Here is a 13896-nt window from a genome sequence, read left to right as displayed (position 1 = left end):
ATTTTTCTAGACTCTCAATGTGGAAATAAGATACTAAAATGTCTGCCTCATTATTCCCTTGAACTCTCAAAACAAATCATATCCTATTTCCTTTCCTCTAAAATTTCAGAATAAAGTCATTGGCAATCTAATTTTCTCCCTGGTCCATAAAAACAATCTAATTTGCAGAAAAGTCAGTAAGCACTAGCTTTTTAAAGTAAATCTACTCAAGAAGATTCCTTACAAATACTGTTAGAATCAATACATCAAACATAAAGGTTGTATTTGCTGTCGTTATTTTTTCTTTATTTTTAATGCCTAACTTTGACTCTTACATTTTCATAAAGATAAGAAAGTTACATACAGCAATGATTACCTGTGCAGAATGTAATATGAAGGCTGGGTACAGAAAGGGGGCACTTCACTTCTTACACTATATTACTTTAAGAAATGTTTTTTAAAAGCAATTTTAAAAAGAAGAATTTAATGTTACTCTGTAGAAATACATAAGACCTTTTAGCTAAGGCAGGTCTTTTAAGAAAAGAGCATATTCATATTCACATCTACAGTAATGTACTGATTATATCATGCGCTCATTATTAAAAATATTAAATAAACAACTGAATAAAAGTTAGACTCATGAAATAATCTACATCAAAAGTTTAAAAAATACGTCACTAAACATCTTTGGCAGACTTAGGTAAAATCTAATTTCATAATTATACTGGAATGCCAAGATATTTGCTCAATACTTATTAACATGAGAAATGGCATCAGTTGAGGAAATATAAAACAGGCAGTATAGTTCTCTCAAATATTGTACCATAGTTGGCCACTGCTTTTCCGCCTTTCCTTCTTATTTCTTCAACAACCTTATCAGCAGCTAAGGAGCCTTTACCAACTCCCATGAAGTCCCCTCCTAGATCATTCACTGCAATGCAAAAACAAACAAATAAGAATTCAGTTCTAGACCTTAAAAATATGAGTTGGAAATGAAATTATATTATTAGTGTATTTCTTCAGTCATCTTCCTAATTCCCTACTACCATATTCCCATCTTACTGAACACACCATGAGATACATACTTTCAAAACATGCCTCTTTGTTTTTAAATATAGATATGAAAATATATATAGATATAGATATGAAGCAGAAAAATATTTAAACACAGGTTCATGTCATGAAATTTTTAACTGTGCAATGCTTCTCCTTTTTTAGAAAGAAAAAGACCATGATTCAACCCACTTTTAGCAAAAAGAAAGAAAAGAAAAAAACCTAAAGATCACTTTTAAGATTAAATACACAGGAAAACAGTATGGACATTCTTCAAAAAATTACAACTAGAACTGCCACACGATCCAGCAATCCCACTTCCAGGTATTTATTCAAAAGAATTGAAATCAGGAACCAAAGAGATAACAGCACTCCAAATGTTCAATGCAGCACTATTCACAATAGCCAAGATGTAGAAATAATATAAATATCAACTGACAGATAAAAATGGATACAGAAAATGTGGTACATAAATACAATGTACTATTATTCAGCCTTTAAAAAAAGAAGGAAATTTTGCAATATGTAACGACATGGATGAGCTTTGAAGATAATATGGTAACCCAGTCACAGAAGGCCAAATGCTGCATGATTCCACTTACATCAAAGTACCTAAAATAGTCAAACTCATAGAATCAGAGAGTAGAATGGTGGTTGCAAAGATTAGGGGGAGGAGAAAATGGGGAGTTGCTAATCGGTGGGCATAAAGTTTCAATAATGCAAGATGAATAAGTTCTATAGATCTTATCTGCCATACAACATAGTGCCTGCAGTTCATAATACTGTATTGTACACTTAAAAATTTGTTAAATGCTCATATTAAATGTTCTTACCATAATTTAAAAAAAAAGAAAGAAAGAAAGAAAGGTTAAATACACAATGTGAAATATCTTCTCCATGTCAAGAAGGCCTTTGTTTACAGGAATGGTGATAAAGAACAAACACGGGGCTTCCCTGGTGGCGCAGTGCTTGACAGTCTGCCTGCCAATGCAGGGCACACGGGTTCGAGCCCTAGTCTGGGAAGATCCCACATGCCGCGGAGCAACTGGGCCCGTGAGCCACAGCTACTGAGCCTGCGCGTCTGGAGCCTGTGCTCCGCAACGAGAGGCCGTGACAGTGAGAGGCCCGGGCACCGCGATGAAGAGTGGCCCCCGCTCGCCGCAACTGGAGAAAGCCCTCGCACAGAAACGAAGACCCAACACAGCCAAAAATAAATAAATAAATAAATTTATAAAAAACAAAAAAAATAACAAGCACAATATTAAACTCTTGGAGAAGCACACGTGAATTTTTATAAAACATAGTGTGTCATGGTCTACCAAAAAAAGAAATAAAAACTATTTATTGAAAGAGGTCAAAAATTACATACACAACTAATATGTGTTCAGTCACTAATTTATACCATATATGTAATTTATACGTTTAACAACTGACCACACTTACCACGTAACATCTCCCTATATCCAATTATATAGATACAAACATTAATTGCACATTTACTATTTGCAAGGAAATCTACAGAAATCTACAGATGTATAAGAATGGTGCCTATCCTCAGAGTTTATAATCTACTGAAAGTTAAGTATGTGGTAACTACACTAATGCACTAATTGCATCATAAAGTTTATAAAAGCCAACATAACTAAATAATATGATAACGAAGGTAATTTATACAATAATTTAATTATTTACAAAATAACATGCAAAAACAAATGAAAAGATATATAGATCAATGCCAAATAACTTGGAAAAAACAGAATTTAAAACAAATACCTGGGACAAAGAATTAATTTGCATTGCAAAGTGATCATTTTTGTAGGGTTATTGCACACTGTGCAGAATATAACAATTTAAAAATTACTAATTAATAAATGGCATAGAGGTATATACTAAAATTTAAAGTCTCTTAATATTACCAAATTGATAATTACCATACCTGGGGAAAAAAGAAAAACCCACAAGATCTTTTTTTCTTTTCAAGAATGGTCCTCTTTTGGTGGCGGCTGGAGTGAGGGCTGCAAGTGGGGTTGGGTGGTAAAGGGAGATACAGGGATGATACCGAGCAAAGTTAGCCTAATGTGCTTTTACTCTTAAAGGAAATGAGTTTTTCAAAATGTGGACTGGGATATATTTTTTCTAACAATATAGTCTTAACAGCCTTACTGCAAATAAAAAATGCCGCAAAGACACAAAATAATGGGGAAAAGGCTTACATTATCCCTCAGAGATTAAAAAAAAAAGTGTTAAGATTCTCAAGACTAAATTCCTACTAATTATTCATTTCTGTACAATTACTCAAATGACAGGAAACAGTTTTTAAAAATCAAGATTTTAAAACATGCGGCTAACAGTCTATTAAGACCCTTTTTAACTAAGCAAGGGAACGTTCAAGAGCAAACTGGCAAAGGCCATACTTAAGTAAAGAAAGAATTGTTCAATTGTGAAATGAAACACTACCCCCAAGTGGAAACTGTTCAAAGTGCAACCAAGTGCAAGCAAAGGTAAGAACTGAAGACTGTATAAATAATTATTGAGATCAATGATGTGCAGTGAAACAGTTTCAGAATAGATTTATTCAAGACAAGTCTCTACCTTAGAGAGTACAAACTTAACACTGACCCCACTCAGTTATCCCACTATCACCAGAGCTAAATCACAGGGATTTCAGGCTTAACTAGAAAAGCACTGGTTACACGCTGAAGGGCTTGGATAGCAACAATGTTAACAGATTGTATACAAAGAGAAATGTATCCACACTATGTGACACTGTTCAGCTTAAATATATGACTAAACTTCTAATCACAATAATATTTTAAAATACCATTACCGCCTTATACTGGTATGTATATACTTTACATTTTCAAAGACCCATCTATGTACATTGCTGCATTTGATCTCCATACAGCTTTTTAGGAGTTTGGCAGGAACAGTTGTTCCTATTTTCGCAGAAGAGCAAAGTTTAGGAAAGGTTATGTAACTTGTTCCAGGCTCCAAAGCTTGTCCAGCCTCCAAGGCTGTATGAAATGGCAAAATTCAGACTAGAACCTGGACCTACCACAATACCACTCTGCTCCTCTAATGCTGTAAACAAGTTTCTTTTATCCTAATTATTTCCACTAAAAAAAAAAAAAAAAAAAATCACATGTGCTTGGGGAGAATATAGAAGGAACAGTAAATCAGCCACCCCAGTCAAACAAATAGCTTTAAATTAGGGAGTAAAAATGGTTAAGATTATGATAGTTAAGGACAGAGTCTTTTCAGCTAAAACCATCAAAATATCCCCCAAAGTGATATATTTGTAAATCCTCCATATAAAATCCAGTTTATAGCTCTGAAGAGTTTTGTTTTGTTTTTTTTTAAGATGTAAAATCTTTTTCCTATTTCTGTCATTTTAAATAAATCAATGACTTGGAAAGTCTACTAAAGACTACATAAGGTTTTTTACTAAAAATCCACCCCAAGATTTTACTAAATACCTGCAATATGCTAACCACTAGAGCAGGGATATAAGAATCCAGAGAATTCTAAAACACACTTGGAGCCTGTAAAAGTACTCTATTAATAGGTAAATGGATACCTAAATACAAAGTATCAAGTTATCAACTATCCAAGCCTGAAAACAGAACCATGTTTGTGACAATGCCTGTTTCCCCATATCCTCCCAACACTGGACATCATCATTCTTTTCAGTATAACAATTAAATGATTACAAGTTGTAGCTCATTATTTAATTTACATTTCTTTGAGCACTAGTAAGGTAACATTATTTTCATGGGCTTATTGGTCATTTATACTTCTCATTGTTTTGCCTGCTTAAATCACATTTCATTTGGGGTGCTTTTCTTTCTTACAGATGTGTACGTGTCCCTTACTTATAAAAGATTTTAATTCTTTATCATATGTGTTGCAGATCATAAGTTCCTTTACTGAAATGTTGAAAGAGAAACAGAGGTAACATTGGAGCATTAGTATTTTTTGATGAGCATTACATACATTGTTTTTCAGTGTTTTGTTACATAAACCAGATTGAGAAATCTGGATTTGTCTTTACCAATCCTATTTGTGTACAGGACTTTGCTCTCAGAAGTTGGTTTTCTTGTTCTTTCTTGCTGTCCTTCAGCCCTGACTATTGGCTCCAAAGACTAGAGCAAGAAACATGCTTTGGGTCTCCTGATATCAGGGCTGCTAAACCAGCTGAGGGAATATACGTCACTTATAGTTTGACAGAAAAAAAAAAAAAAATGCAAATCAAACTGATTATCATCTTCCTCAAACTGTCCCACCTTCTCAACATCAGTTTGCTGGGTGAGTTATTTGCCAGGTACTCTTTCCTTTCTCCCATTTCTGAACAGCACATGTCACTGAGGCATCAAGGCTTGACATCAATTTCATTATGATTCTTCAAATGTTCACTCTGTTCCCACTCTGTATCCAGCACTGTGCTAGGTGCTTCGAGCTCGCAAGGTAGACAGTTTGTGCACTGAGGAGTTTCCAGTTCTTTCGAGGAATCGTTTACTGCCATTTCTTTCCTATTCTATAATTTCATGCCCAGATTACTACAGTTGCCTTCCCGGTGGTCTTCTGCTTCCAATCTTAATCTTTCCAGGCAATCAGCAGACTGTTGCTGGGTAATGGCCCAAAGGCAGCCTTTATACTAAGTCATCCCCTTGCTCAAAATCTGCAGTGGAACCCTAATTATTCACTGCTTAACTTTCAAGATCCCTTAAAGTCTGCCCTCACCTTACTGCTTCACTTTACTATAAGTAGTTCGTCCTTTTTGCTGTAGCTCAGTGCGAGAAATTGCTTATATAGCAGTTTCTAACTTGCCACTTAATTATCAAGAGTAATAATGTTATAATGCTTTGTATTTGAAGAGTGCTTTATCACTGTGCTTACACATATTCGTGTTCCTATATTTATTCAATCCAAGGGTTTGACACCAGCTGAGTCATATCCACTACCAATGACATATCTATAAACAACTTTTATTTCCAAAGTAAAATGGTGCTTCCAAATCTACAAAATCAAAATAACTTGCATATGTATTGGTTCTGTGAGTGACATCCTTTACAATGAGTAATCTGAGAAGCATATTAAAAGATGACACGGGCAATATTATACTACAAGTGTACTTATTTTTTGGAGAGGTTATTTACTTTTTTTTTTTTTTTTAATGCTTTCAAGAAATTCAAACCCTGCAGATTCAAAAAGTCTTTTTAATCCTTGTCTTACCCCAGAGGTAACTGCTATTAACCATCTCTTGGATGTTCTTCCAGACATTTCTGTTTTCTATGCTTGATGCCTTTCCTCCTATTTTGATAAACTTTCCGATAGCAAACAATAGCATTAAGAATCATTTCATTGATTTTAGAGCTGTGGGCCCAATGGGGATTTCTTCCTGTATTCTGTTCATGTCCTGACTGCTACCAAAAAGTATTTAAGGTGCCTTAAATGTGAAAGGACTATTAAAAAATGGAAAAATTAAGAAAACGTTACATCAGAGAAAGAGAAGCCTACTCAAAGCATATGCTAATGGTAGTTACTCTATTTGGGGACAGTGTCAGGTTTACCCTCAAGCTTCTTGACAGCCAAAGAAAAGGCGCAAAACACAGAGCTGCCATACTATTTTCACGTTTGATAGAAAGATACAATCACCCTAGTTCATCAGAGTCTTTTCCAGAATGGCCATAAATGTATCTAAATATTTGAAGACCTCCAAAATGTTGTGATAGTTTAGAAAGCAACGTCTTAAATTAGGTCCCTTTAATTTAAGGGACTTAATCTGTCTCAACAACAAGAAGGCATCAAAGGTCTCCTTAAAGGGAGAAGAAACTGAAAATGAGAGACTGAGTCCCCTCCAGAGTTCAGTCCTGGGACCCCATCTCCTGTTTATCTGCACTCACCACCTGGGTAATCTAATCCAGTCTCCTGGCTTTGAATACCACCTAGAAACTGAAAATAGATTTATACAGCTTCAACCTGTCCCCCCAACTACAGAGTCCTATGTCCCACTGCCTACCTACTATCCCCATCTGAAAGTCTACTGGGAATGTCCCCTCTCTGCGAATCCGGCCCTCCTCCAGTCTTTCCTATCTCGGTAAACCACCACTTTATCCTTCTCTCTCCCTTTCAACCCACATCAGCAAATAAGCAAATCCTGCCATACCTACCTTCAAAATATATCCAGAATTTAACTTCTTTGCACCACCTCCATCCCTACCACCTGTCTGAATCACCCCCATCTCTTACGTAGATTACTGCGATAAGCTGACAGATCTCTCTGCTTCCTCTTCTTTTTTTTAATGAAACATCACAAGTGTGGACAAGAAGAGTTAATAGGGTAATAGACCCCAATATGCCCAACATACTTCTCCACTTCCACGCCTGCTCCCCTAGAACCTATTCCTCACACAGCACTCAGAATGATCCACTTAAACCTTAAATGAGGTCATGTTGCTCCTCCACGCTCTCCAATGGCTTCCCATCTCAATCAGGGTAAAAGCCAGTCCTTACTCTGAACTAAATGGTCCTACATGACCTGACCTCCTGTGATCTCTCATCTCTCACTCTGTTCCCCTAGATGACTTCACGCCAGCCTGGGATGCCCCCTAAGCTCACTTTGACATAATCTTGAGCACAGTGCCCAGCACACTGCCCGGTAGGCAGTCACTATTACTGGCTTTTTACCCCCTTTACAAAAGGTTTTAATTCTTGATGTCATTTAATCCCCATCATAATCCTGGAAGTTATTAGGTAAGGTGGCTACTAATATTCAGAGAGGTCATGTAATTAGACAGCAGAAACAGGATTTATAGCCTGACCTAACTTCAAAGACAATTCACTTTCCCCACTGCAGTTCACATTCTAGCTGTCAGGATCACACAGCGGTTAAAAACACAGGCTCTGGCATCAGACCACAGGAACTTGTAACTCATCTTTACCAGTTATTATGCAACTGCAGTACAGAAAAGAAATCATGTCGATCTTACTTCAAATGATTGCAGTTTCAATTACCCAAAAATGCTACTCCTCCAGTTCAAGAATAGAAAGCATTCTGCCTTTCTTACTGTCCAAAAAGAGGTTCTCCTTGCTGGAACACTTCTATCTTCTTTGTGTTCACGCCCTCAAGACAAAACTTAATATTCAGAGAACTCGATACAGCTCACCTACTGAGGAAACCTCAAACCTATTCCATTCCCAACATTTCCTTCAGATATGTGCGAACATTTCTTGAAAGATATAACGTGTACGAAACCAAATGTCCCTTGTTGTAATTATCACCCAAAGGCTTAGCAGTTCTTATACCCAGATTTAAATCTCCCATAATGCTTTATATTATGGAATATAAAACATAGCAATCATATTTACATGAAGAGAATATCTTAAGTGATACCCTTAACTTTGGGCTTGGCCAGGTGATTTCTTTTGGCCAATGAAAGGTGAGTAGAAATGACATGCCACTTCTAAACAGAAGCTTTATGAGACACCACGGGGATCCATTTTTATTTTCCCTCTGCCGGAAGAACAGCCATGATGAAAGTTGCTCCTTCAGCTGGGATCCTGAAATTACTAAGACACATAAAGCAGAGACACAGCTGACCAGAAGCTGAAAGGTCAGGTAGGTATGAAATTACCCTTTTTTTTTAAATAAATTTATTGATTTTATTTATTTATTTTTATTTTTGGCTGTGTTGGGTCTTCCTTCCTATGCGTGGGCTTTCTCTAGTTGCGGCGAGCGGGGGCTACTCTTCGTTGAGGTCTGTGGGCTTCTCATTGCAGTGGCTTCTCTTGTTGCGGAGCACGGACTCTAGGCACGTGGGCTTCAGTAGTTGTGGCACACGGGCTCAGTAGTTGTGGCTCGTGGGCTCTAGAGCATAGGCTCAGTAGTTGTGGCGCACGGGCTCAGTCGCTCCGCGGCATGTGGGATCTTCCCGGACCAGGGCTCGAACCTGTAACCCCTGCATTGGCAGGTAGATTCTTAACCTCTGCACCACCAGGGAAGTCCTGAAATTATCCTTTATTATTATAAACCATTGAGATTTGTCTGTTAACTCAGCATAACCTAGCAAAAGTTGACTTACATGAGAAACAAGGTACTCCATTTCTTAAGGTCTTACTTCTTACTGGCCTCTGAGCTAGTCATAGGATTAACTGATTAGTAATTTTTCCACAAACAAGATACTCTGATGTCATAAATCCTAGGTTTGCTTACTCCTCTTTACGGTGTTTTGCTTACTCAGGTAAAAATATGCTGAGCAGAACAAAATTAACACAGGAGAAATGTTAGTGCACATGATACAACCTGGACTCAGGGCATCTGTGTTTTAAAAAAGTTAAAGCAGAGGGTAGTGGTGGTTAGGGAAGAACAAAACCCATTGGTAGCCCAGAAAGTTCACAGCTAGGTCACAGGCTAAAAAGTGGTAGAAAATATCAGTGAAAAGTTCTACATTTTCACATAAACTAAACTAAACTAAATCTGGCTCTCCAGCCTAGTTTGGTAAATATTTTTCCCAAAACACTGATTTTCTGCCTTTTTGGACTCTCACAAGCACTTGCTGCAATACCATCCCTGAGGCAATGACAAAATAAACAGATATACTGTCCCTGTTTACCTTTTTCTTAGAACTGAAAAACTCCAATCTGAGTTCAACAAATTCAAAGGTAATAAATAAATACAGGAAAACTGATCCACATAAACACATACTGCTGCAAAAGGTTTTACAAAACAAGTTTATAAACTAAGATTATAACTTAGTCACAACAAAAAAAGCAGAAATTTATTCAACCAATCTCAAAGACACACCAACCACTCCCCAGCCCGCCCCACCCCCCCGAAAAGGGCTACAGCAAACAATAAAGGAAGGAATGAACAAAGTCCCTTCTTTACAAAAGGCAACATTCTCGGAACTTTAGGAGATACAAAAGATAAAATGAGATACTTGCACTTACGGAATTGAGTGGAAAAGATGTAAATAAATAAAAAGTTTTAAGTATTAATAAATAAATAACAATATATTTTTTTTAAAGAAAAAAAAAAAGTAACAACATGTGCCTTTAGGCCCTGACATGAAATCTTTTGGGGAAAATCTGGCAAAAAAGGCCTGAACTATACACGCCCTGACCAAATACCACAATATCAAAATTTGTCCTTGCCCCAAGAAGTAGACTGGATTAACAGCCAGTGGCTATGACCTTAAACAAGGAACATCCAAAGTCGCTGTGTCCCTTCCATAAAGATATATGCTAGGTCCGGGCAGCCGAAGAGTGTGGTTAGCAAGATGAACAAAGATGCGCAGATGAGATCAGCAATTAATCAAAAGTTGATAGAAACTGGAGAAAGAGAAGGCCTCAAAGAGTTGCTGAGAGCTAAATTAATTGAATGTGGCTGGAAGGATCAGTTGAAGGCACACTGTAAAAGTAATTAAAGAAAAAGGACTAGAACACATTACTGTTGATGACTTGGTGGCTGAAATCACACCAAAAGGCAGAGCCCTGGTACCTGACAGTGTAAAGAAGGAGCTCCTACAAAGAATAAGAACATACCTTGCTCAGCATGCCAGCCTTTAAGATTGAATTAGATTGTGTTGTTTTGTGGTTTTATTTCTTAAAGTAAAACTTGCCATAAATTAGGAATTGACTTCCCAAAATAAAATCCTTTTTTGTATGATGGTATACAGTTTTCAGTAATGATGTATACAATTGTATTGATATTTTTCCCTAAATGTGTTATTTTAATAAATATCTCATGAATGGAAAAAAAAAAAAAAAAGATATATGCTGAGGAAGAAAAGTATATTCAATATCCTGCTTAGGTCTTCTTTGTTTAGAAAACCTGGCTGCTTGTTCAGTCTTTTATTACACATCTCCGTAAACAAATAGGGAGAAATTTGGCTCTCTGTATTCCCTGATAAGATGTAGGAAAACTGGGATTGGGAGGACAATGATGTGGGCCAACAATTTTAGCCCAGGAAAGATATTAATAAATACTGGGCCATACATCTGCCCTATGTACCTACCTGGCACTCATTTAGATATTCCCCACAAAGACTTGGCTGTAGACAAATCCAATCCTAGGTCCACACCAACTGCCAAGTACATCAGGCAAACCACTGAGATTACTAAAACCTCCCACTTTTGGTGTATTCTTCAATACACCATCTTCCAACTGACCCCCCCATAATAAAACTCATGCAAGTGCCCCTTTAATTAAAAAAATTTTTAACTGTTATAAAAGCTTCCATTTGAAAAATTTTTATGAAAGAGATTAAAAAAAAATACTTTGGATTCCCTGATTCCAAACATTTAGTTATGAAAATGCACTTATTTCTTACCTTATCAATATATTTACACTTACAAGGATTCATCTTGCACCAGTCTTCTACATCGAAAAATTACAGCCCACAATATACCAAATTCAAGAATTTCCTTTTATATAATGAACGTCGGCTCATCTTTCTCAGTTCTATTAAGTTGCAAATTCTGTGAAACTAGTTCACTTTAAAAAGTAAGTTACAAAGTTAGCCTCAATGGGGAAAAAAATTTTGCTGGCAGAAGAAAAAATTAGTGATGAAATTTGACCTTGACAAATTATTTGATGTGAATACAAAGGCCTCTGGCTTGTGAAGACTGTATTTTAGTTCATAGCTACTGAATGAAAAGAAAAATGTATCAACTTACCAACAACTGATGCACCTCTTTCTGCAAAAGCCAGGGCATAGGCTCGGCCCAATCCTATTGAAAACAAAAGAAAAAAATCAGAAGGTTGAGCAAATGTTAGCATAATTTTTCTGGTCCACTCAACTCAATCCCTATTGCAAAGTAACTGGTGAACAATTAATTACATTACAAGGGTAGAGCTTTCATTGGTACTCTCAGCCTCTACTTCACCTACTTCTACTTTCAGGGGTTGGAAAGCTTAAAACTGTATTTTCCACCTATTCTACCTACCATTTCCTATCATTCTACCTAGCTTCTAGGATGGATGCTAGATGTGAATTGGGTTCCACCATTAAACACATTTGCATGAAATGTGGAAGGAGGGAATGAGGCAGAAGCCACCTTACTGTGACTTTTGGATGTTACTGTTGGTTAAGAAGCTGATCTCTTGAGGCTTCCTAGGTATTAAGCAGGTATAGTGGCAGCTTCTAGATCTAGCTCCCTAATTTCTGGATGGCAGCTTCCATTCTCTAGATCCCTGGGGCCAGTGGCTATTTGGGCTGGGGCAGTTCCAATGGTAGCCTCAGAGGTAGTGGCTCCCCTAATGGACCAGTTTTATACTGTTCCATAAGGAATTCCAAGAGGAACTGCCTAAAACCCAACTGCTTAAATTAAGTCCTTTCCTGTTTCAAATATCTAGTGGTTTCTATATCCTGCTCTGAACCTTAACTACATAATCACCACACACAGGAAATATTTAATTCAGACTCAAAGGTATGAGGTGTAAATTTATACATCCAAAAATGGATACGTGCCCATATAAATTTTATAGGCAGAGAATATCTCAGGAAGACTATATAAGAGACTGGCAATTAGTGGTTACCTCTGGGGAACAGAATTATGTAACTAGCAACAAGGGGTGGAAAGCTTACTTCTGCATTGTTTAAATTATTTTAACATGCACACTTTTTTTTGTTTTTGTTTTTTTTCTTTTTGCATGGAAATTTACTGTGCCCAGTTTTACAGAACATCCCTTACAATTGCCCAGGCCCAGGTCCTTCCCCCCAGATAAGCCTTTGATAACATTCTCCATGTCTCCCATTGTTACTGGTCAGCAGAAGGGTTTCACTTCTTCTGGTGTCAATGTGGATCATCTGAATTTCCCTGAGCAGGTTGGACACCTGAGGGGTGACCAGCACCACCAGCCTCCTGGTGGCCCTGTGGTCCCGCAATGATTGCTCCAGCACCAAGGCCCCCTGGCAGTAGACGTCATTGGTAGCCAGCGTGACAAACGCCTGGTCAGACACCAGCATGGTTTGAGGCCCAGCGCGCCGTGGGCACCGGGCGGCCAAGTGCGCCTCGGCGCGGGGGTGGCCTCGAGCAGGGCCTGGCGGAGGCGTCGTCTCCAGGTGACCCGCGCGGAGTTCCAGGCCTGCGGCACTCCGGCAGCCTCTGCCCGGGCCGGCGCCCCTGCCCTACGCCCACCACGCGTCCCCGGCGCCCCAGCGCCTCGGCCCGGCCGGCGGGGCTGCGCTCCGGAACCCCGGCCCTGCCCCCGCTCTGCCGCCCCGGGCGCCGGTCCACGCGGCCGCCGCAGCCCCGCGCCAGGCCGGCGCCGCCTCGTGCCCCTGACGCCCCGTGCACACGTTTTTTAAAATGTAATTGATAAATTTAATTGGTAGTTTAAATTTAATTTGAATTAATTGATAAACAAGTAAACAAATATTGAGATGGCTAAATTATCAGACTCTTCTAAAAAGAACCCAAACTATAAAGTTTTCCAAAACTAAAAGATCACCAAATAATTTATTTTAAAATTTAATCCACTCTGAATGGATGAGAGAGAACCCACCCAATATAATAACTCAAGTCTCCTCATATTTTATCAGATCTAGGCTGAAGCACTTGCTGTAAACATGAGGTTTTCAGAGAAATCAAATACTCATAACCAGAACGCAAAAAAAAAAAAAAAAAAGGTAACAAAGAAAATCATCAGATGAAAGGAATGGGGTATGTCTCTAGTAGAGATTGATCTAAGTTAATCAGAGAATTATCTCAAAACCAAGCTATACAATTCTCTGAAAAGAATTGTATACTACTACAATACAACTACTACTACTACAACTACTACTACTACTCTACTTTTACCATAAAGGCCCATGCAAACTGTACACAAATCTGTATATAAAGTTAAAAGTGACATTCTCC

The 13896-nt window shown here is 38.0% G+C and overlaps 1 protein-coding gene and 1 pseudogene across 15 annotated transcripts in view; one reads left to right on the top strand and one right to left on the bottom strand.

The window, feature by feature from the left end:
* Window positions 1-13896, bottom strand: part of HSD17B4 (hydroxysteroid 17-beta dehydrogenase 4) — a 191163-nt gene that overhangs the window by 136257 nt on the left and 41010 nt on the right. For 14 of the 15 annotated variants that reach the window (XR_005019412.1, XR_005019413.1, XR_005019411.1 and 11 more), the window contains exons 2-3: window positions 11710-11763; window positions 803-910 (exon numbers count right to left, since the gene is read on the bottom strand). Coding sequence is in view for 5 of the 15 variants with exons in the window: in XM_036848349.1 (XP_036704244.1) it covers window positions 803-910; window positions 11710-11763 (162 nt within the window). In the remaining 10 variants the exon portion in view is untranslated. Of the gene's footprint in view, window positions 1-802; window positions 911-11709; window positions 11764-13896 lie in introns of those variants that run through there. The other variant, XM_036848353.1, reaches the window with a different exon arrangement.
* On the top strand, window positions 9043-11703 carry LOC118893130 (annotated as a pseudogene).

Source organism: Balaenoptera musculus, chromosome 3 (assembly GCF_009873245.2).
Source record: "Balaenoptera musculus isolate JJ_BM4_2016_0621 chromosome 3, mBalMus1.pri.v3, whole genome shotgun sequence".
NCBI classification, from domain to species: domain Eukaryota; kingdom Metazoa; phylum Chordata; class Mammalia; order Artiodactyla; family Balaenopteridae; genus Balaenoptera; species Balaenoptera musculus.
Note: the sequence above shows the minus strand (reverse complement) of the source record. Positions and strands in the feature narration are given on the sequence as shown.